This window comes from Thamnophis sirtalis, unplaced genomic scaffold (assembly GCF_051295495.1).
Source record: "Thamnophis sirtalis isolate CommonGarterSnake01/CBP01778 unplaced genomic scaffold, rThaSir2_p1.2 scaffold_1, whole genome shotgun sequence".
NCBI lineage: Eukaryota > Metazoa > Chordata > Lepidosauria > Squamata > Natricidae > Thamnophis > Thamnophis sirtalis.
The window spans coordinates 104,543,325-104,566,733 of NW_028261381.1; the positions used below are offsets into that span (position 1 = coordinate 104,543,325).

At 41.1% G+C, this 23,409-nt stretch overlaps 2 protein-coding genes across 2 annotated transcripts; both read right to left on the reverse strand.

Moving 5' to 3' along the window:
• Window positions 1–889: 889 nt before the first annotated feature.
• Window positions 890–4,970, reverse strand: FREY1 (Frey regulator of sperm-oocyte fusion 1). Its single transcript, XM_087720092.1, has 3 exons — window positions 3,961–4,970; window positions 2,125–2,198; window positions 890–1,159 (listed from the first exon to the last, which is right to left on the reverse strand). The coding sequence occupies exons 1-3, from the start codon at window positions 4,077–4,079 to the stop codon at window positions 1,023–1,025; spliced, it is 330 nt and encodes a 109-aa protein (XP_087576218.1). The 5' UTR covers window positions 4,080–4,970; the 3' UTR covers window positions 890–1,022.
• Window positions 4,971–5,109: 139 nt separating this feature from the next.
• Window positions 5,110–21,860, reverse strand: PEX16 (peroxisomal biogenesis factor 16). The gene is made up of 11 exons (XM_087720084.1): window positions 21,661–21,860; window positions 19,316–19,351; window positions 15,560–15,636; window positions 12,486–12,619; window positions 11,919–12,019; window positions 10,785–10,865; window positions 10,486–10,638; window positions 8,766–8,838; window positions 8,014–8,133; window positions 7,083–7,147; window positions 5,110–5,547 (listed from the first exon to the last, which is right to left on the reverse strand). The coding sequence occupies exons 1-11, from the start codon at window positions 21,794–21,796 to the stop codon at window positions 5,489–5,491; spliced, it is 1,035 nt and encodes a 344-aa protein (XP_087576210.1). The 5' UTR covers window positions 21,797–21,860; the 3' UTR covers window positions 5,110–5,488.
• Between the last annotated feature and the right edge of the window lie 1,549 nt (window positions 21,861–23,409).

Consider the following 23,409-nt stretch of genomic DNA (forward strand, 5'->3'; position numbering starts at 1 on the left):
AAAGTGGCTTACATAGTAGCCCTTATTAGCCAAGCTGTCTCTGTATCTTTTATTGTTATGTACAGTATAATGTGGAGGGCCCTGTTTTTTACGTGTCGGAGGTTACCATTATGTTCTGCCATTTCATACTCACTAGAAATCTGCTTTAATAGCTGCATCCTCACATTCTCTTAAAGAGCAGCTGGTTTGGTCTAGTATTTAAGGCAACAGAAACCAGGAGACTGAAAGTTCTAGTCCCGCGTAGGCATGAAAACCAGACCAGTCACTCTCAACTCAACCCATCTCACAAGATCTTGAGGAAAATAGGAGGAGGAAATATTAGGTATCATTGCCCCCTTGAGTTATTTACAAAAATAATAAAAGATGAGATAAAAAAGAAAGGATTTTGAGATATTGGAACTTGGGAACCTGAGTCAGCTTTACAACAATGTCTGTCTCTAATGTCAGCCGTTATTTCAGCCAAATATGTAATTACCTACTAAATAGGCATTCTCTAAAATGCCTTTAGATGAGTTTGGATCTGGGCTTTTGCTAAATATTATGTAAATGAATGGCACTACAAAGACAGAAAGGCTTTTGAGAGCTAGGCCTATTTAATAATTGTTGAAATTGAAGGCTATAAAATCTGTTCATAACATTAGTTTATATAGATTATAATTTTAATATGAGGTGGAAACCAAATTCAGAATCACTGGAGAAGTTGTTGATGAAGAGGTTAAAATAGTCATGGCACTGAAAACTGTATTGGACTCTCATTTTTCACTACACAGCCTCAATGTTGGGGATGAAGCCTTATCTCCAGCCAGTAGCCAAAAGTTTCCAAATTATTATTTAGCATAGTAGGAATTAAAAGCAAGAAAGGAAAACTGAGAATCTACAAATGCCAATCTCACCTTAAAATATTGTGTTTATGATAGGGATGCATACAGAGCTGCAGGGAGAGTTTTTAGAATAGCGTTAAGTAACAGGATGGGGATTATTGCTATATGCATTTGGCTATACAGCATGTTCTCTTGCCACTTTCAAAGGAGGTCATCGTAATAATACTCTTCAACATTGGGTTCATCCCTTTTGCTTTTATGTGTTCTGTGCAGTGTTTCTGACTCCTTGCGTTGTTTCCGTATCTGGAATTTGGGATGGCGTGGTTGAAGGCCATAATCTGTGAAAACACAATCTTGTGAAATACTGCAGGTAGTGGGAATGGGAAATATTATTATGGTGATTATATATCCCCAGAAGGCCCACAAGCAGGCACTAGTCACACAAGTGTAGAACCCATTCAGTCCTCTTTTGGCTGCAAAGGAGACACTTAACTTCCATGCCTACTACTTTTTGTAATTGATTGGTTGATCTAGAACTGACTGACCTGGAGAGGGCAAAGCTTTGCTAGTAACAAGTCCATTAATGCACACATTGGAAAGTGTAATTGGAAGGATTTTGTTCTTGCATTTTTGTAGCCTTCCTGACAGGAAATTCTTTTCCCAAGCGAATCCTGTCTCCTTGCTTCCTTACATCATGTTACATTTGTAGGGTATTGAACTCAAACTCGCAAACTGCCCTTAGATATGTTTGTATCTTGACTGCACATATCTGGGTAACTACTAGACGGTACCCCAAATCCCTCTTTGTTGCCACTTGAGATTGATAAGTTAAATACTTGGCAGGTTGAATCCCAGGTTCAAAGACAAGGGGGGAAAATGCAACAAAAATTGTAGTGCACTGACTAATCATTGTTCTACATGCCAATTGGAGGTCATATTTTCATATGTATTTAAGCCAGTGTTCATCTCAGAAACTTTAAGAAGTGTGGACTTCAATTCCCAGAATTCCCCCAGCCAACATGGAAATGGAAGCCCACCCTTCTTAAAGCTGCTAACATTGGAAAATGCTGGGTAAGGCTGTATAGAGTAGCATAACACAGACCTGTCCCTAATGTGGAGCATGGGCACATTGTGGGGACAATAGTATGATTTCCTGAGGTTCCAGGACAGGAGGGGGAGAGGCACAACAAAACAAGTTGCGTGAATGTGGCCCCCTGCCTAATGTGGAAGAAATGTAGCAATGTGCCTTTACCCAGTGATGCCTTATGCCAAGAAATAGGAACTAGATTTAATAAGTGCATACCATCCACTAAGCCAAACTGTTTCTGCTGGAGCTCCAAGGGTGCAATGAAGTCTTCTGGGACAGATCTTCTGAATCTGCCATAGGGGAGCACAAGATCAGGAAGGGCTACAATTACTGCTTAAAGCACTGGTGTTTTAAAAAAACAAATCAATACAGGGCAATTTCCTCATCATTTCTTTTGACAAATCTCATGGGCAGATAACCAAGTGATTAAATCCTAAATTGTTTTTTTAACAGTAGCTATCATAAATCCTCCATAACCACATGACATTTCTTGAATCCATAAACAAAATGCTGTAAAATTCAATTAATGGATCATCAATAAACTTAATTTACATATTTCAACCTTAATTCTCTTTATATTGGTATTGGATATAGACTATGAAGGAACAAATCCTCCAAGGAATTCCTCCTGTCAGAGGTGTGCATGGTTGCAAGCTTCCATGCACACCACTTGTTAAAACAGAACTTGCAAATCTTGATGTGAAAATCATACTGCAGTGAAATCATACTAGGACTCTTTCTATAAGTGTTTATTTGTTGCAGGTGCCCATTGGAACACACTTTTATTGTACCTGAATGTGACTGAAATGAGCCTGCATATTTGATGGGTGGAACTAATTTGTTTTAATAATCCTTAATTTTTATGGATAATCCTCACAAATGAAATTCTTTCTATTTTTAAAAATATGAATTTAGTCTCTAAGTATATTTATGCAGGTCGCTGTATCTTTTTCTTTTCTATTGCAATCTTTCAATAGTTCAAAAAGAAAAAAAAATATAGTCCATGGTCTAAATTGTTCTAGGAAAATGTATTTCCTTCAGATTTCATACTCTATGATTGTATCATTCCAAATATTACTTGTCAGTAAAAAAAAAATTAACTAAGCGCCATTTTCTATGCACTAGTTATTAAAAGAGTTCTTGTGTGCAAGATCACGTCACAGATATAATGAAACATGAAACTAAAGTGAGGAAGAAACAAAACAAAACACCAGTAATGAACAAATGATGAAATGTCCTACCCTGAAATATGCTAGTGGTAACTGTATAAAATTTATTTATTAAAGACAAAACTGCATGTTGGGTAATGAGCATTTTATATTATATGTGGTTGTCATGATCTCTCACCTCTCCTTGAGATAACGCAATTACACAGTGACGTCATATAATTGCAATTTTCTGAAATAAATTCTTATCTTGGGGTGTCGCGTGGGGAAAAAAAATACCAAAAAGCTCCACAAAAAAAATCCACCCATCACTGAAACTTAAAGGCATATCATGCCTCACTCATTCCAATCAGATATCAGTGTTTTACTCTGATAAAAGTTAATTTCAATTAATTAAATAATCAGTATTTGAATTCATCTCTCTGTTTTTCCTGAAACTGAGCTTAAACATATTGTACACTGTACACTTGCAAAGTTGTTCTGTCAATGCTAGAAAGTGTAAAATATTCCTAAAACTGGGTATGGATAGGGAAGATAGCACCACTACATGATTTTTCAAGCCAGGTGGCCGATCAATACTCCCATCGTAACTACCATGTTTCCCCAAAAATAAGACAGGGTCTTATTTTCTTTTGACCCCCGAAATAAGCGCTTGGCCTTATTTTCAGGGAGGTCTTATTATTTTTGAGGTGCAGGAGGCAGCGAGCGTGGTCACTTCATGGCTGCTGCTGTGTTGCAGTATTTTCAGGGAGGGCTTATTTTAGCACATGGGCTCAAAAGCCCGATTGGGCTTATTATCCGGGGAGGTCTTATTTTCAAGGAAACAGGATATGAATTTATCAGGTACATAGGATCAGTACTGAGGCATAAAAGCTCTAACCGTTACCTTTGAAGACCTGGCACAGTCAGTAGTTGCTGCATCAGGAGTAACATGATCAAAAATCCCATCTCGCCTACAAAGCCAAGCCCAGCTTGATCTATTTTTCTCTCGACAGAAGGCAGCATTCAAAGGCTACAGCGTTGTCACAAAGGTATAGAATGCAGGGCAATGCTGAGTTCCATGCACTGGGCAGTGAACAAAGGTTACTTTAACAACAACAAGCAGGCATCCGCTTCTCCCCCCCCCCCCGCTCCAAAAAAAATCCCGATACTGTTTCAACTGTGTGGTTGAAGTCCATTTTAGAGAAAGCTACTTTGTTCCATCTTCCATAGTTGCCCATGCTTGTCGCCATTAATTGATCTTCCCAACTTCTGCTTGATTTAGGTACCCTCTGACCCATGGTGGGATTCAAAAAAATTTTTTACTACTGGTTCTGTGGATGTGGCTTGGGTATGGCATGGTTTGGTGGACGTGGCAGGGAAAGGATACTATAAAATTTCCATTCCCTCCCCACTCCAGGGGAAGGTTACTGCAAAATCCCCATTCCCTCTGGATCAGCTGGGGCTTGGGAGGCAGAAAATAGGTGGGGGCGGGTCCAGTCAGAGGTGGTATTTATCGGTTCTCCGAACTACTCAAAATTTCCGCTACTGGTTCTCCAGAACTGGTCAGAACCTGCTGAATACCACCTCTGCCTCTGACCCTCCCCTCCCCATCTTTTATCCATAAGCACCCTTTGAGATATGTTTCCAGAAATTACCATACAAAACAGGCTTCTTAACTTTTGAAGAAATACTCTTGTGAATTTAACAGCAACAGAGACCTTCGAAGCGGCAAGAAATTCTGTAAACAAAGATTTACCATAATGTGAAAGGTGATACCTACGGAATCCTTCTCCCCAGAAGTTAATGACACAAGCACCATAAACAATTCCCAGCCATATATGAATATCTGTAACTCAATAGTTTTCAGAATTTGTCTACAAATAGAGCATTTCTCTTCCGTTTCTGCACCAGAGTCAGCTATATTTTAATTACCCCTGTACTGGAAATCTATTTAAAAATACCATGTCCTACTAGCGTTGCTTTGAAATCTTTCTGCTTCCCATTGGTTTACTTCCTGTGGATTCACGACTGAGCATTCAAGAGACCAGGCCAATTAGCCCAAAGGCACCGCAGTCCCCTGGCTTTATTAATCCACAACTGTACAAAATGCTTACAAAAAAGAGTTCCGCACCCCTCCCAAACCCAAGTCCCATGCTCTGAAACCAGTTATTACCAAATAGGAAGGAAACAGCATACACGTTTTAAGCCGCCTTTGTAGTACTGACGGGAAGGCATTTTAAAATAAAAAATAAAAAGCCTTATTCTTCTCTCTCAAACCATTAATAACAAGTCACAGTGAGATGTGCTGCTGCTTCCCCGCCCCCCCATTCCCCAAAGTCTCATGATTGTTTTCCTCTGTATAAAGTCATTCTGTCAGCACAAGCTTTCAGCTCGAATCTTCTCTGGTTGCAGTAGTTCAAGCCGAAGCCAGATCAGCCCCAATTATAGAAATAAATTTTCTGCCAGGCTGGCAAGTAATCCATCAAAGGTCCTGAAATTGAAAGAGGGGGAGGAGAGGGGGAGACATTTTAAAGTAGCAAGTTGCTAACTGGATTTCCAAATTTTTGCTGTTCATGACACCCTTCCCTCCCAGAGCCTTTAAATTATCCTGTAGAGAAAAAAGTCACCTGAGGATATGTTTGGGCAAGAACCTTGACAACAGAAAAAAAGAGGGCAAACTGAAATAAGTTAACCAAGTATTAAATACACTTCTTAATCCCCTAAACTAAATTAATCCACACAGAGCCTAGCAGGTGATGTGATAGGAATGTCAAAGAAGTCATAAATCCTTACCACAGTTTCTAGGTTCCTGTTACCCAGCCTAATTTTTGAGAAAAGTAGTGCTGTAGCCTGCTAGCGGCCAGAGGAGCTGACAGCAGATTCGGATAATGAGGAGGTTGGGGAGGAACATGAGCCAGTCCTGGAGTCTGAGGAAGGCTCCGTGTTGGAGACATAGAGGGGGCCAAGGCCATATGCCAGTTATCAGCTGTCTTCGGAGTCAGATACCAGTGAGGCAGACGAACAGTTCCCAGTGTGCGCATGCACAGAGTAGCCAGATGAAGGGAACAGCTAAAGAACAGTGGTCGACTTGGGAGGAAGGCCATAGGTGGATGATGAATGGCCCCTCCCAGAGGAAATAAAAGAGGAGCGAAAGGGGAATGGCATTTGCAGGAGACCATTAGTTTGCTTAATTGGTTTGTGACTCTCCGAGACTCCTTGCCAAGTTTTGCAAATATCGTCCTGTCAGCTCTCCAAGCCAGATAAAGTCTGTAACTGTAAATCCTCCCTTGAAAGACATTGCTTGAAAGACATTGCTGGATGCAAATGAGCAGAATCCACAGTAAATTAATAAAAGGGTTTTTTGTCGGGAAAAGGAGACCGGTTCATGCTCTCGGGAAGCCTGGGTAAGAACAAGTAGCAACCTTACAGGTGAGTGGGGGAACCCTGAATGTTATGCATTTATCTTATTTATGTAATAACCTGCATTTCTAGATATTGCCTAGAAATTTCCAGATGCTAGATCCAAAACATTTGAGCTCTCTGACTGTTAACATGATAATGGCACAGAAGGTTTTGTAGATCCCAGACATCCTCCACTAAGCAAGCCTGATAAAACAAGTCCAATGTCTCACTGTCAATATAACTGAGGAACCAATTAGAGATTCTGGGGAGACATTTCAAAATCCTCAGTGACGACATCAAACAAACTCAACATTTCCAACTTTGCCTTCATCTATTGTAGGGGTGTCAAACTCACGGCCTGCAGGCCAGATGTGTCACGTGCTGACCAGGCCCAGTTTAGCAAAGGGGGGGGAAGTCACGATACATCATGTGACAACAACATGATGCCACAAGTTTGACACCCCTGATCTATAGGCATTTCAACTGTCCCTCATGTAAATATACAGAGATTCTTCAGACAAGCATACAGAGAGGAGGAGACTCCATCCTCATGATTTCCTTCACCGATGAACACTATCTTTTTTTTTGGGGGGGGGGGGGGACGACTGGCAGACTTCTACTTACGAGTCACTAGGCCAACACCAGGGACATAATCTGCCAACAAGCGCAGAAGAAAGAGGATCCTGCCCCTACAAATGCATATGGAAAAAAAAAAGACAAGGAAAGGAAGTTAGTGGCTTCTTTCCCAACAATAAATGCTTTCCTGAACTACAGCAAGGTCAGGGATTTCAGAGGCCTCTACGTTTCTATCTTAGTCAGAGGTTCTCAAACTATAGCTTTCTAAAATAATAAATGCTTGTGCAAGACTCCCATGAAGTATAACAGTGCTAATAATAACAACATTATTATTAGCTGCTAGTAGCTCAAGCCGTAGTGATTGCAGCAACAGATCTTAGGATGGCCTTCCATTCCCTAAAGACAAATCTGGGGACTTTGCCATTAACAAAGGGACTTTCTGAAGCAGAGATGGATATTGTTTGCCTTGAAACAAAGACAGATGTGTTGGCTTTGAGAGACTCTTAGTTGCCTAAGAAGCCACTTTTATGGTCGGAAGCCAGGAAGAATTTGGGGAGGCTATTGTTGGGGGATGGAAGAGTTGATGTGCCAAGGAATAAGGGAGGATGGAGTGTCTCTTAATGCATCTGACCTTCCGATGAGATGCAGATGGTGCTCCTTGTACCTTGAGTCCTCATGCTAGCAATGGCAGAGGAAGCAGCAGGGTGAGTGCACTGTCTTTACCAAAGGCTGCCCAAAGTGGGGAGCTTGGGGCCAGACCCTGAGAAGGTACCCAAGGATGACCTCGTTCCTTCTCTCATCTCCAGGATGAGAGCCCTATAGATGTAATGGTCATTTCTGAACTAGCTTCTAATGCTTCTTGCCATCCAAAAATGTATCATCTCAATTTGGCTTAGGCAGAAATTATGTTCCTGTATATTTATTTATATATAGAGGTAGTCAAGAGGACATTTATTTCTGTGGAAGCTGGCAGACTTACTCAGAGTATCTGTCATAGAAGGGGGATCTTAATAGGTAATACAGTAGCAGGATAGTCCGGCGTTTCAGCTCCATTCGTTCACGTTTGTTGAGATCCTTCTTATCACTCAGTAAACTCAAGCTGTGCGGGGGGGGGGGGAATACAAGGAGATTCAAAACTATTTTATACGATCATGAGAATTTTCATAATCATATTGCAATTAGTCTCAGATTTTCAAAGAAGAGAGATCCTTCCTTTCATTCTCAGTTAAGAGCTTCAGAGCAACAAGGCCACAATCTTGCTGTTTGATTCAAAACATTCCTTTTAATTTTGCGTTTGCTCTGTGTAGATTTTCAAGTATACATTTTAATAATAAAAGTTTTAGAACTACAAATTAAGACAGTTTCCATCTTCTCAAAAATATAAAAAGCAACTACTACTACTACAACAAAAAAAAGGAAAGCTGTGTTTAGTTTTCACTCTGTCTGCATTTAGAATAACAGCTAAACAGCATGTCCTTCATCAAAGTTTTCATTATTAAGTTTAAAATTAAGTTTTAAAAATGTTTATCGCTGTATTTTGTTTAGCTACCTTGTGTACTTGCTTGAAAAGTAGAGCAGGATTTAAACTGAATAAATACTCCAGCCTCTGAAGGAAGTGCAGGGTCTCCTCTCTCAGCTGGGACCAAAGGTATCATTAAGTGGAAATTAAAATGTATGATGTAAGAAAGGTAAAAATAAAACTTAAACCAAGACGGCTTTTTCCAAACTGACCTTGCAATATCCAAAATGCCTGATAGAAGCCAGGGTTTCCAAGATTTTTGTCCCCACACGGCTAAACTCAATACTTCAGACAAACATTAAGGAACAAAGAAACAAGAGGCAATGGAATCGCTCACAGAACATCTCAAATCCAGGCAGGCTAAATTATAAGAGAAGTTATAAATGCTAGATAAAATATCAGAAGAAATTGAGGGGTGCAGATCAGATGAAAATCAAGAGAGAGGTACTATGGAACACACACACACACACACACCACACACCACACACACACACACAGAGAGAGAGAAAAGTCCAATTCCCTTCGTCCCTCAACAACCATTTTCAATTTCTTCCCTTTAAAAATTAAGAGGCACTGAAAAAAAAATCCCATGAAATATTTTTCTCTTCAGAATGATATTTTTTGAAAGTACTGCTCATTCAAACTGGATGAGAAACATTTTACTGTACTGAATAATCTACAAGATTATTCCTAAGCCAATTTTGTCCTGAGTGAAGAATATCTTCATGCTGTCCCTCTCCCACTGCAGTGGTCAGATGTGCAATGCTGCCAAGCTGCAGAGCTTCTGTGCCTGTGTCTAGCAATTTAACTTCTATTATAGCTGGAAATACTGTTAAAAACAATTTTCTTCCAATTGCTGTATGAATTCAGTGGGACGTATTCCCAACAAAAAATGGACAAGAGCTCAGTCTTCCTGCTTAGTTCCCTCACCCACTCATTGAAGAAGGTACATAAAATAAAGAACAAGCTGCAAGGACCACCGTGGTGTTGCCTTAAATTTGGTGCCAGGCAAAATACTCTCCTTGCCCAACCTCAAGGCCTGAAAATAGTATATGGTTGATGAGTTCAATGTTTTTCAAGAACTTAAGAGAGTGTACCTAAAATTCAAACACACCCACTAATTTGTAATACAATAATATTTCTGTATATTTCTTTTATAACAAACATCCCCCGTTTCTATTGCCTTGTTTGGGTTTTTCTCAATTTTTCAGAACTCAAGATATAAAGATACATGTTCCTTGCTAGCATCGGATGCAGAAGCTGCTATATTATGGGTGATATTCTTAATTTTGTTTCTAGGTGATTGACGTAAGTGACCTTTGTTCAGTGGTGGGATTCAAAAAAATTTCTACCGGTTCTGTGAGCATGGCTTGGTGGGCGTGGTGTGGCTTGGTGGGGGCGGCAAGGGAAAGATATTGTAGAATCTCCATTCCCTCCTCACTCAAGGGGAAGGTTACTGCAAAATCCCCATTCTCTCCCGATCAGCTGGGACTCAGGAGGCAAAGAATAGATGGGGGCAAGGCCAGTCAGAGGTGGTATTTACCGGTTCTCCGAACTACTCAAAATTTCCACTATTAGTTCGCCAGAACTGGTCAGAACCTGCTCAATACCACTTCTGCCTTTGTTGATGTGGGAAACAGCTTCACCAAAGAGAATGGATTTTATTTCTCAATGACCATATACTGTATAAGACCTTTCTATGTAGTCTACCTTAAAACATGGTTTGGAAATGTCTAAAATCAATACAAGCCTTTTATTTCCCACTGTTTCACTTTTAAACGGTAGTATCTCTAATTGAGACTAAACCAAAATCTCGATCCCGCTTGGAAATAAGCACCCTTCTGAACTAGGACAATTTATACTAAGGCTGCAGCTCACTCTAGTGGCACACAGAACAGACTACAAGAACCACTGAAAATCAAAATAGGATACAGTGCAATAATGGACGGGTAACGAAGATAGACTCAGCAAGTGTCTCCTGGGAGCCCAAAGGTGTTGATGGTTGGTTGCTCTCCATTGCTCTTTGGTTCTGCTTTTCCTCACGTTGCTGAGGCTCACCCCAATGTCTAGAGTGCAGGGTAGGGGCTGAAATTAAGACAAAAGTAAGGTCATGCATGGATATTTATCAGCAACCAGCAAGATATTTGGCCAGAAAAAGTCATATACGGCCAATAATTTACCTAGCCTCCCAAAAAGTTATATCAGAAAAAGCAAGCTAGAATGATACTTACTGCTTTCGAGAGACCTCACTACACGACTACTGCGCTTCCCCACAAAGATCTGTTCTTTTCCTACTAAGCTGGCTTCCAGGGCTGTCAAAAGATACAGGTATGTAAGGCCACAATCAGAGGAGGGTGCAATTCTCCCACGTGCACTGAGATAGCAATAGCACTTAGACTTATATGCCGCTTCACAGAGCTTTATAGCCCTCTCTAAGTGGTTTGCAGAGTCAGTATATTTTCCCCAACAATCTGTGTCCTCATTTTACCGACCTTGGAATGGAAGGCTGAGTCAACCTTGAGCCTGGTGAGATTTGAACTGCCAAATTGCAGGCAGCCGGCAGACAGCAGAAGTAGCCTGCAGTACAAGCACTCCCCAGTCAAGAATGGGGATGGGGATACTCAACATTCCAAATGGAATGGAAAACCCTACAGATCACTGAGCAGATCCAGGCAGGTCCCCAGAAAATGCTGCTCAAACTCTCATCTGTGCTGCGAAAAAAAGAACTTCAAGGCAACTTCTCTGTGGGCTTACCCTGAGTGTATACTATGCAAATATGATCAATAAACACAAGTGGATAGTCCTGGGCTATTTATTCAGAAGTTGCCCACAACAATCCCCTTAGCCATTTGATCTCATTTTTAGGTCTTTTCTTCTCAATTTGGGATGACAAAGTAGAGTTGGAAGCTACAAAGGAGTCTGTGAGAATGCAGTTATGCGTACTTTTTCAGAGCACTGAGACTCAGCTCCTTGGTCAGACTAATTTTAATAGAATTGCACTAATGATATTTTTGTTCAGTAGTGATCTCATTGTTAAGTCCTTTTATTTTTTGTAAACTTTCCCCAAATGGAAGAATACATGATTGCAAAAATGTGGAATAATCATTGTAATCATGATGATCTCTTTAATAACTACGTCCCTGCATGTGCACAAATAAATGCATTTATTTCAGGCCTGAGCTCAGCATCAGTGGAAATGAATATTTAATATAGAGTAATACAAGAAACCCACAAGATATCTTTGCTGATATTATTCAAGTATGGGTTATTTGGAAAACTGGAGGGCACAACAATAATTCAACAGCATCCAGAACATCCTCCATTCCCTTTGATTATACTGATTAACTAAATTGGTTTTGACTCACCTTTCTCATAAAGTGATTCCCTCCTGTCTAGTGGTACAATGGGAGGAGAGGTCTGGATGCCAGCTTTGTACCAGAGCAAGAGCAGGAGGCGCAAAATGGCTCTGTGGGTCAGAGAAAGGCACAATTATGAGCAACAAAGGGACACAATTTCACAATCAAGATACCAAAGGCGCGCAGATATACTATGAAGAGCAGGATTTAAACTGAATAAACAAAGTTGGCAGTGTTGGTAGATACTCCCAACAATTTGACCCTGTGATAATTCTTGGAAATGTTTTGGCTAATGAAAATTAGAAGGCTTATATAAAATCATACTCACTTATCAAGAAGAATGTTCACATATTATTTTGGACACAAATAAAAATCAAGTAGATTTGACAAGAGCCCAAACTTATTCTGAACTTACTTTAAAAACCATGTGGTTTATACTACACATGCCATACAATCACGCTAATTTTGCATGAGCTATAAACACTTAGGATCTACCAGTAAAAAGGTCCTCTTTTTTTTGTTTGCCAATCAAACGCATTTTGATACGGATTCCCCATCTCTATGTTCAACACTCACTTGGTTAACTGGATGAGGACAATAGTGGCCCACCGGCCATTCTCACCCCACACCTTGGCAGCTCCCATCTCGGCAAAGACCTCCAGGCATTCGAGAACACTCAGCCATGTTAGCAATTTCTGCTGGGAAAGTGGCTATACAGGAAAAGGCAAACAAACTTTTGAGATGACTCAGTATGATTAGCTTCAATGTACAGTAAAACCTTGATTTTTCTTTTAATTCTCAGTATTTTGCACATTGGATACACCAGCTTTCTGCATCTATAAATCCACTGATCACTAGAATCAACAGACATAGAGATGGTTAACAGATAGACTCTGTCCCAAATGAGCTTTTTCAAAAGGCACCTGGACTTTCTGGTTTTTCTTTGAAGACATTTCGCTTTTCATCCAAGAAGCTACTTCAGCTCTAATTGGATGGTGGGGAATGGAAGGATTCCAGTCAGAGCTGAAGAAGCTTCTTGGATGAGAAGCGAAACATCTTCAAAGAAAACCCAGAGAGTCCAGTTGCCTCTTGAAAAAACACCTTTGGGACAACCATGACCTGGATGACTAAGAATCTCCATAAACAGATAGTCTCTGCTCTTCTATGCCCTTTCCTTGTCTGAGTTACTTTTATATCTCTGTGTAACAAGTCTTTTATTGGTTAGACCAGGGGTGTCAAAACTCATGTCACAGCAGCGTCACATGACATATCAGGACTGTCCCCCCTTGGTTAAACTGGGTGTGGGTTGTGGCCAGTGCGTAAGGACAGTTTGACAGCCCTGGGTTAGACTGATATTTTCAGACTCTCATCTCTTCTATTGTATTTCTTCCTTTTCTTTGACCTAGCTGCTAGCTGCTTTTTTTTTTTTCATAATGGAGGAAAGCAGACAATACACACTACCTGCAGACAGACGTACCTATCATAAAGCTGTTTTCTTAATAAAGCTTTCTTTCATGCAAGCCTCAGACCTGGTAATTCTTACAAAAGTTAGTCTCTTTACTTTTTCTCTCTCCACACATTCTTTCTACTGTGCAGAGGCAACTGTGTGAGGAATGAGGGGTGCGATGTGTCCAGCACTTCCATACAAAAGCAATGGGGTGATCACCTGGGGATGTTTGTGGGTCTTTCAACTTTAACTATTTGTGCTCAAGTCTGACTCATCCCATTTCAACCACTGGCCAGCATCAGAGCCTTGCATGCCAGAGCTTTGTTGCAGGGACATGAAGAGATTCTTAAAGGGACAGGCAATATTGAGGACGCAGTGGCTCAGTGGCTAAGATGCTGAGCTTGATGATCAGAAAGGTCGGCTGTTCGAATCCCTAGTGCCACATAAGGGAGTGAGCTCCAGTTACTTATTCCAGCTTCTGCCAACCTAGCAGTTTGAAAGCATGTAAAAATGCAAGTAGAAAAAATAGGAACTATCTTTGGTGCAAAGTGTTCCATGCGCCTTCCACACGGCCACAGGACCACAGAGATGTCTTCGGCTTTGAAACGGAGATGAGCACCGCTCTCTAGGGTCGGGAAGGACTAGCACATAGCAATAGCAATAGCAGTTAGACTTATATACTGCTTCATAGGGCTTTCAGCCCTCTCTAAGCGGTTTACAGAGTCAGCATATTGCCCCCAACAACAATCCGGGTCCTCATTTTACCTACCTCGGAAGGATGGAAGGCTGAGTCAACCCTGAGCCGGTGAGATTTGAACAGCCGAGCTGCAGAACTGCAGTCAGCTGAAGTAGCCTGCAGTGCTGCATTTAACCACTGTGCCACCTTGGCTCTTGGCACCTTGGCACATATGTGCGAGGGGAACCTTTACCTTTACCTAATATTTAGGAAGCAGTATCTCTGCACATTGCAGATTCCTCTGCCCCCCACCAGCCTACCTGCTGCTTAATATTGTGCATTCTAACTGTCAGTGGCCTGAATGAGGAAGACAGAGATGTTGGAGGCCTTCTTTTCTTCCTTTCGCTAGGAGGAAAAGAAGATCCTTTTATCTATCCAGAAAATAAAGAAAGGCAGTTTCACTGCTTCCTCATTGCCATTTGAATCCAAGCACTCAGATCCCTAATAATAATATCTGCAGCTCAGGATTGAACTGTAGAATCCTGGCTGCTCTCCAAGTTTTTTTTTTTTTTGGCAGACATTCTTCACCCGTCTATCTTCAGTGCACCTAATTGGGTAACAAAACATCTGCAAGGAAACAACCAAGCTCGGACAGCACCAAGGATCACCTCTTCTCTTGTTATCTATATCAGGCCTGCACAACATGCAGCCCACCCAGGAACTCCTTGTGTGATCCACCATTTTTTTAAAAAAAAAAGTTAATAAATTCACCACCATCCCAAAACATGTGAGGTCAAGAGCTTCTCACACCTTCAGGCCTTGCTACCAATACCAGCTCCCTCGCTGCTGCTGCTCTGGCCAGCTGCTAAACAGCTGTTTGGGACATCAGGTATAGGTAGTGATTGACTTACAACCATTCATTTAGTGACTGTTCGAAGTTACAAGGGCACTGAAAAAGTGACCGTTTTTCACACTTATGACTGCTACAGCATCCCCATGGTCACTTGATCAAAACCTGGCCATTCAGTAATCGGCATGTATTCATGAGGCTTGCAATGTCCTGGGATCACGTGATTATCTTTTGCGACCCACTAACAAGCAAAGTCAATGGGAAAGACAGATTCACTTAACAACCGTGTTACTTACTTAACAACTGCAGGGGCTCACTTAACAACCACGGCAAGAAAGATTGTAAAATGGGGCAAAATTCACTTAACAACTGTCTCGCTTAGCAAGGGAGTTTACGTTCGATTGTGGTAATCAGATGAGGACTACCTGCATTCTTTATGCAATAGTTTTTAATTGAACAATATGGTCCTTTCCCCCTTATAGGGCAAGGCTGCTCTAAACCTTTGAGGAGTCAAACATTACTGTAATCTTCACCACCTATCATGCTAAATGTTGCAAGCAAAAAGGTGAGCAGTCCGAAGTTAATTTAGGTAAAAGTTTCCGAGTCGAAGTATCAATAAGAGCGAAAGGCAGGAGGAAGTTCATAATAACTTCCTTTGGCCTGCAAAACTCTCTTACCACTGGAAGGGATCGCTGCAGCTCCTTTCGAAGAATCCAATCATTGAGTAGGACCAGCAGACTGGAGGCAGAATACACTGAGAAAAGGAAGATGGAATTTGGGGAGGGGAGGGGGAAATGTTATTAAAAAGGAATAAAAGTAAAAAGCTACTGTTTTTTTTTTCCATTAGAGACTGGAAAATAAAGAGATTGCTGACTTAAAAATACTTTTAGATTGCATTTAAATCAGTTTTTCTTACTACTTCTGAAAGACGAGTCTTGGACATATTTTGGCTTTTTTCCATAGGATCCAAGCAAAGGAACAGAGTGCATTCATTCACAACTCCCTTTCAAAATGGCCATACTTTTGATAACATGTTCTGTGATGCAAAAGCATAAACATTTCTGAAATGGCATCTGGAGCCAAACTGCAATCTTAACAAAAATCCTGACCCTGCAGGAATTTCAAGAAAGACTAAATATGTTATGGAACATACTCCCCCCGGTTTGTAGGAATAACTAAAGAGCCATAGACTGTTCGTGTCCTTGGTCTTTCAAGTGTTAAATATGCTACCTGCTCACTTCTCTGCCTCTCTCTATGAGAAGATTATTACATAGAATTGGGAGAAGGTCTTCTTGGTTGTGGCAACCTATTTAGGGAACACTGTTCCTAGACTGGGCCAAACAAGTACAGTAGGGGTTTTAGGGGTTTCATTCAGGGGTGAATTTCAGCCGGCATTACTGCCGGTTTGCTCATGCACGCGCTGGATGTGCGTTGTGCGTGCATGCGCAATTCAATGGAAATTTTTCTGTGCATGCACACAACTAAAAAAAAAGATGGCAATGGCAATGGTGACAGCACTGACCAGGAACTGGTTTGGGGGCATGGCCAGCCTGGGTCACTGCCAGTTCTGCGACCCAGGCCAGCATGCCACTACCGGTTCAGCCGAACCGGGCCAAACCGGTAGAAACCCGCCTCTGGTTTCATTAGATTTGTTATAGCAATAGCACTTAGACTTATATAGCGCTTCACGGGGCTTTATAGCCCTCTCTAAGCGGTTTTACAGAGTCAGCATATTGCCCCCAAGAATCTGAGTCATCATTTTACCTCAGAAGGATGGAAGGCTGAGTCAACCTTGAGCCTGGTCAGATATTGATCTGCCAAATTGCAGTCAGCTGCCAGCCAGCAGAAGTAGCCTACTTTACTGCAATCTAACTACTGCGCTATCACGACTTATATAGTTTTTTTTTAAATTGATTTCACACAAGCCTCAGGACTATTAATATAGATCAGACATAAGCAGGCTAAGAAATAAAAAAAGAAAAATCAATAATACAATCCTTCTGAAACAATAAAAATACTAACAGAAATTTTAAAGATAATTTAAAAGTATTTGAATTGTTCATGATATTTGATAAACTATAGTAAGTTTAAATAGTTTGAAATTTATCATGGACAACAAAATCCACAAAACATAGAAGTTAGGTCAAGAGACCCACACTGATGTCTTATTGTAGGATATATCAAACAAAAACAACTAAGGATTGAGGGACACAGAGATCTTAAGAGTTTTTGCAGAGGACAGGAAATTCCTTCTTTTAGGATGGGAAACTTTATGTCCTCAAGAAATATGAATGAACATATTGTGCAATGCTAGATATTAGTGTGGCAAGGAATGAAACTATTGTAATTTTGTTATTTTGAAAATACTTACAATTATAAGCATATTCATTTCTCGCTATGCCCATCACGTTGAAAGAAGTCAATTAACTCTATCTTGAAATTTTTTATTTCTCAACTTTCTAGCTTATGTTCAAATATTGACTACATTAAAATGATTGCATCATGACAAATATGAAGCAAGCATAAGACACAGCATTAAATTAGGGTTGCTCTATATGATTAAATCAAGAAATTCTGGTCTGTAATAACTGTAACCCTAGATCAGTTATTACAGTTTTTGAAAACCGAGATTAATGACTTCCGGGCAAACCACAACCCATATTTTGAAGGTGACTTTTAATAGTGTAAGAGACAAAATGAAAAATGATCTTTAATAGAAAAGCAACCATTTTGAACTCATCATAAAAGGAGAATGAAGAGGCTGAAGCTTATTAAACTGAGATATATCCTATCAAGTTGGCCAATAGTAAACAATGGGGTCAGACAGTTCTCTTCTAGAAATGTTCACATATATATGGATTTATATGTAAGATTGCTCAAAAATAACATTTCCTGCAATTTTCTTTTAACCCTTTTTTCAGTAACAATGTGAATTTCTTACAGCAGTGCTGAACTAAATAAATATTTCATTAGACAGCTGACTAACCTTGTCTGAATTTAGAAGCTAAGTAGCACTAGGCCTGGTTACTACTTGGATGAAAGACCTCCATGATATTTCAGCATTATAAACTAGACTGGGAAGTCAAAAAACATCCCAGTAGGAAAAAGGTCAAATCACTACCATACAATGAGACTATATTCATATAGTTACCAGGGGTCAAACTTGACTCAAAGGATTTACCATGTTTTTTGGAATATATAATGCTCTGGAGTATAAGACACACCTAGCTTTTGGGGAGGAAAACATGAAAAAAAAACTTCCTTCCAGCAATTTGTCTCCTTGCAGCAAACAATGGGTTTCAATTTCAATTTCAGCACAGCCTGATTAGCATAAGCAGCTCATTGTCAGTTTGACGATCAGCTGTTTCAGGCTGCAGGGATTGGCGTAGCCTATTGCCACCTCCGTGTGCCCCATTTTTGGCCTCCGCATCCCGTTTTCGGCCTCGGCACGTGTCATTTTCCACCCATTCCAGGCAGCGGGAATCAGAATGGGAGTAAAATGGGGCGTGCAGAGGCAGCAATAGGCAATGGTAATCCCTGCAGCCTGAAATAGCTGATGGCTGGGAAGCCAATCAAACTGACAATCAGCTGCTTGTGCTAATCAAGCTGTGCTGAAACTGAAACAGGTTGTTTGCTGCAAGGAGGCAAATTGCTGGAAAAGGGTGGGGGCCAGTGGATGGGCGGGACTACATTCAGTGTAAAAGACACACCCAAGTATTCACTGTCTTTTTTGGGGGGAGGGGGAAAGTGCATCTTATACTCTGAAAAATATATATATTTTTTAATTAATAATTTATTAATCTCCAAGCTAGTACTCTTAAAATACATTGGAGTACAATATATATCAAATTCGATCAGTATACTCTGCAGTTACGCAAATTGGGAATGATGGAGACCTACTGTCATAAATAGAACTCCAGCATTTCAAATTCTAATTGTGCTATCAAACATCAGCACTGAAATAGCTAGATTTTGATAGTATGAGTTTTTGACAATTTCAATGTTTTGGTGTATATGTCAAAATTGGAAATGAAAGCCTTCTGTCTCTCAGAAGCCTCCTGCTATCATTTCCATCTTAATGTTTTTGTATGGCGGGATACCAAAACTTGTGTTACATTTTGACACTCAATTTTAGCAACGTGATCTCAGGATACTGGAGGTGCATGTACCCTGTCGCCAACTTAGCTGCAAGCTAAAAACTGAGGTTTTTTTTAAAGTCAAAATCTGATTCTACATTAAAAATTTTGAAAGATATTTAATAACCCAGGATATGCAATAAGCACGTATCTTTTTCCCCCTAGCAGAGTGATGGTTAACCTTTTTGTTGTTGGCCATAGGTTTGCCATCACGGCCCTAGCACAATCCCACATGGACTTCTGAGAGAACCCAATGATAATTTTACTATTTCAGAACCTCAAAGCAGTTTCACTTACCCAGTTCAGACAGCTCATGAGAGTCAGAAAATCGACCTGTAAAAATAAGTACAAATGAAACCTGAGCCACTATTTATACCACTTGAGAACAGACAATGCAAGAGTTTTGAGGGAGTAGCTGTGAAGCAACAGTTACACAATGAAGCCAACATAATCATCCCAGAGATCTACATTTCCCACATCTATTCTGTTTTATACATGTGCTTAACTACGATAATTCAAAGTAGTACGACAGGTTCATCTAAAATTGGGAAACATATTTTTCATAGACTCCTAACAAATGTCTTGCCTGTGTTTTCCTCTCTGCCATAATATTTTTGGAGTGTAATCTAAGGTTTTACACTGCATCTAACATATTTAACAAAGACCATAGGGATCACTATAATCAGAAATTTCTTAAACAATTTTATATGGTTTCCCAACTCACACATGCTTCCAACATTTTTTCGGGTTTTACAACCCTTTAATCCCTTTATTTGGGGTGGAGTTGGAGGCGACTGAATGGAACATTCAATCATTAAAATCACTAAAACCTCACCTCAAAAATAGCATTTTTCCTTAATGAGCAGTAACCAAAGGATTCATGGCATTCTTTTTTTTCTTATTCATATTTACTTCTATTCTAAAAAGGGTCCTCGCCCCCTGTATGAAATTATGTATGATTTACTTCTTCTTTCGTTCCTGTTTTGTATTTATTCCACCATCAACACAGGTAGTGTCTTCTCTATAGCAGCACCCTGACTTTGGAATTTGGTTTTCAAAAGGTTTTTAAAAGGTATCAGTTTTACAAATCTACTATCAAATATGAACTGGTTAAAAAAGGTAAAGGTTCCCCTAGAACATAACTCTAGGGGGGGCGGTGGTCATGTCCGTTTCAAAGCCGAAAAGACAGCGCTGTCTGAAGTCTCCATGGTCATGACTAAACACCAAAGGTGCACGGAATGCTGTTACCTTCCCACTAAAGGTGGTTCCTATTTTTCTACTTGCATTTTGACATGCTTTCGAACTGCTAGGTTGGTAGAAGATGGTTCAAGTAATGGGAGCTCACTCTATTATGCAGCGCTAGGGATTCGAACCGCTGAACTGCTGACCTTTCTGATCGACAAGCCCAACATCTTAGCCACTGAGCCACCAATTCTTTAAAGAAAAGGTCTGAAAACCTTGCCAAATAGTTAAATAGGAAGAAAATTATTATAGGTAGAGGAGCAAACCAAAATAAAATAGCAAGAGTCACCATACCTTTGCATACATTAATCTTACTTTCAGATTAGCGATATTATGTACAGTTCCAATTACCTCATTTCAAAATGACAATTTAGAACTGGACTGTTAGCAACATAACGTTTGGCTCAATTGTGATGATAAGTCAAGGACTATCAACAGACCAACAAATGGGCTGGGGGGGACTTTGAGCCTTCAGTGTGTTATCAGCAATCCCCACTTCAGCATGTTGATTTTACCTTTGGGCACTCCCACCATTAGTTAATATTAATCATAATAAAGACAACAACCTTGTTCAAAAGCCACATGCTTCAAAATATTAGATAATGGACAAATGAATGAGAATGATCTTGATTTCATAATCAATGAATGAAGTTCTGCTTCGATGGATTGTTCTTTGATCTCCTAGGACTCTTCATGTGGAATGGAAGAAATTAAACCTCAAGGCTGTGACCAGTTATTAGGAGACCAGACCTGTCTAGCCAACTCCAAGAACAATCCAAACAATTTTGAAAGAGAGTTAGAGATTGAAACCTGCAGTTTCCACAGCATTGAGCTGCAGACATTTAACATATCTCTAATAGCAGAGGACAGAATAGAATAGAGCTGGAAGGGACCTTGGAGGTCTTCTAGTCCAGCCTCCTGCTCAAGCAGAACCTAGACTACAGTGGAAGAACTACCTAAACTGAGATCGAGCTCTGCAATTGATTAAAAGGAAAATTAGTTTTTAAAAAAGAGCCAAAATCCTTCCCCAAATCAGGATTTCAAATCCAGGGCTAACTGAAAGATTTAAGAGAAGGACCGCAGTACTATTTATATTTCCCCTGTCGCCTGTGACTGTTACCTTTTTTTCTTGTCAAACCTGCTGGGCAATTTTTTAAACCACAGAAAGAAACCCAACAGGTAAAGCCTACGCCGACATTGGAATTCCAGGGTTCAAAAGCTTCACCTGCCAAGCGCCTGCCTATTACCGAGCTGTTACAAATGCTGCGCCTGAATCCTATTTGGGATTCGAAGGGAGCAAAACACAAGTTCAACAACCTTTTCGTACAAAAAAACCCAAAACCCTATGGACAGAGAAAGCTTTTCCCAGGGCATCTGCAATGGAGCTCGTCCCCTCCTACCTGGCAGCAAGTAAGAGAGGCCCCGCACTGTGCTCTCCAGCTGAGCAGTGGCCGCTGGATGCTGCTTCACGTAATCCTGATACCGGTAACACAAATGCCGCAGCCTCCCGACTAAACCCGGCGCCGATCCAGCCATGGCTGCCCTAAAAAGATCGACGTAAGCTCACACACAGAGGGAGACACTCCTCCATTGCGCCTGCGCGCACACTTCCGGTTTGTACTTTGCTGCCCGGACACATAGAGACACACCCCCATCCCGGCCCCGCCTCTCTCCTGGTCCGGCGCGGCATTCTATCTCTGCGCCTGCGCAGCACCTGCTCCGAAGCTGGCGCGAACGAAACCAATCGAGCCCTGAGTGGGGACGAGTCAGAGGGAAGAATGAGCCGAGCGCGAGGAGGTTCAGACTAAGCAGGCGCGCCCGCTTGCCGGAGGTGGAAATTTTTACAAGGGCTGGAGAGGAGGCGCGCGCCGTCGTGGCAGCAGCGCGCGCCACGGCCAGGTGTGAGTATTGCGCGGGGACGCGGGTTGCCACAGACTTTCCTTGCACAGCGCCGACGGGGGTTGCCCCGACTCACCTCCGGCGTCGAGTCGGCGCTTGATGCAGCTCCTTTTTTGTAACTGTCTTCGGGAAAGGGGGCCTGAACGCTGCCAGCAAATTTCGCTTTTGCAGAGGAGAGGGCTAATGAAGAAATTGCTAGGTGGAGGAGATGGGCTCGGGGCTCGGGCTGTTTTTTTTTGGGTGGGGGGCAATGTGCTGTGGACTCCCATTGCTCCGCTTTGGAGAGGATGCCCAGCAGGTGCCTTGTCTAATAAGGTGTCCTCTCTTGGGGGAGAGAGCATGTGGGGGATCGGCCTGACGGGGGAATGATACCAGGGAAGTCTCCTGTCCCTAAGAAACCTTACCGTAAAAATAGAAGCCCTCTCCCGCTTTGCAGCACCGACTGGCACGTGGTTTGGTGGCGCCCTGTGCTAAAGTGAAGTAATAATAGTTGGGGCTATAATAAGAGCGTCTGCTTGACAATGGTCCATGCCCGGTGTCTTATTCGCTAACTGCTACCTTTGAAAGTCTTTCTCTCTGACTGGATCGCGTGTCTTTCTTTATTTAGAAGTCCGCGGCAGTAAGGCTGTAACTCCGCGCGTCTCTGGGTAGAAGCAAACGCCCTAAAGTTTAAACTCTTGGAGGCTGACTTACTTAAAAATAAATGGGACGTCGGCCCAGATACCTCATTGGATTCTTTCTTTAGAGATCAATTCGGAAATAGGTACTATTAGATTTTGGACTTATTAATTTGGGGGATATCTCACCCTAGACTCTAGACTAGAGCAGTTTCCCAAACTGAAATAGTTCTCTTGGGGAGGTGCATACAGAATGGGGGTGGGGTGGGGTGTGAATAACTTTTTTTAGTTACATTATAACAATGAATGCAGCTTTCCCAAAGTTTCATTGGATTATATTTTCATTGTTCATTTTTGGTGTTTGGATTTTTAGGTGAGTTCTTTACAGTAAGATAATGCTAAGGGACTTGTAATGGCAAAAAGTTTAAGAATCCCTGCCTTGGAGAATAATATATAGCTAGTCTTCACTTACTGACCATTCAGAGTCTGTTAAAGTTACAGTGGTATTGAATAATACTGTCAGCTTCCAATTAGCAAAGTCAGTGGGGAAGCCTGCAGGAAGATGTTAATCATGTTCACAGTCACACTAATGACCAATAATAATTCAAATAATGACTTCAGTTGGAATTGACA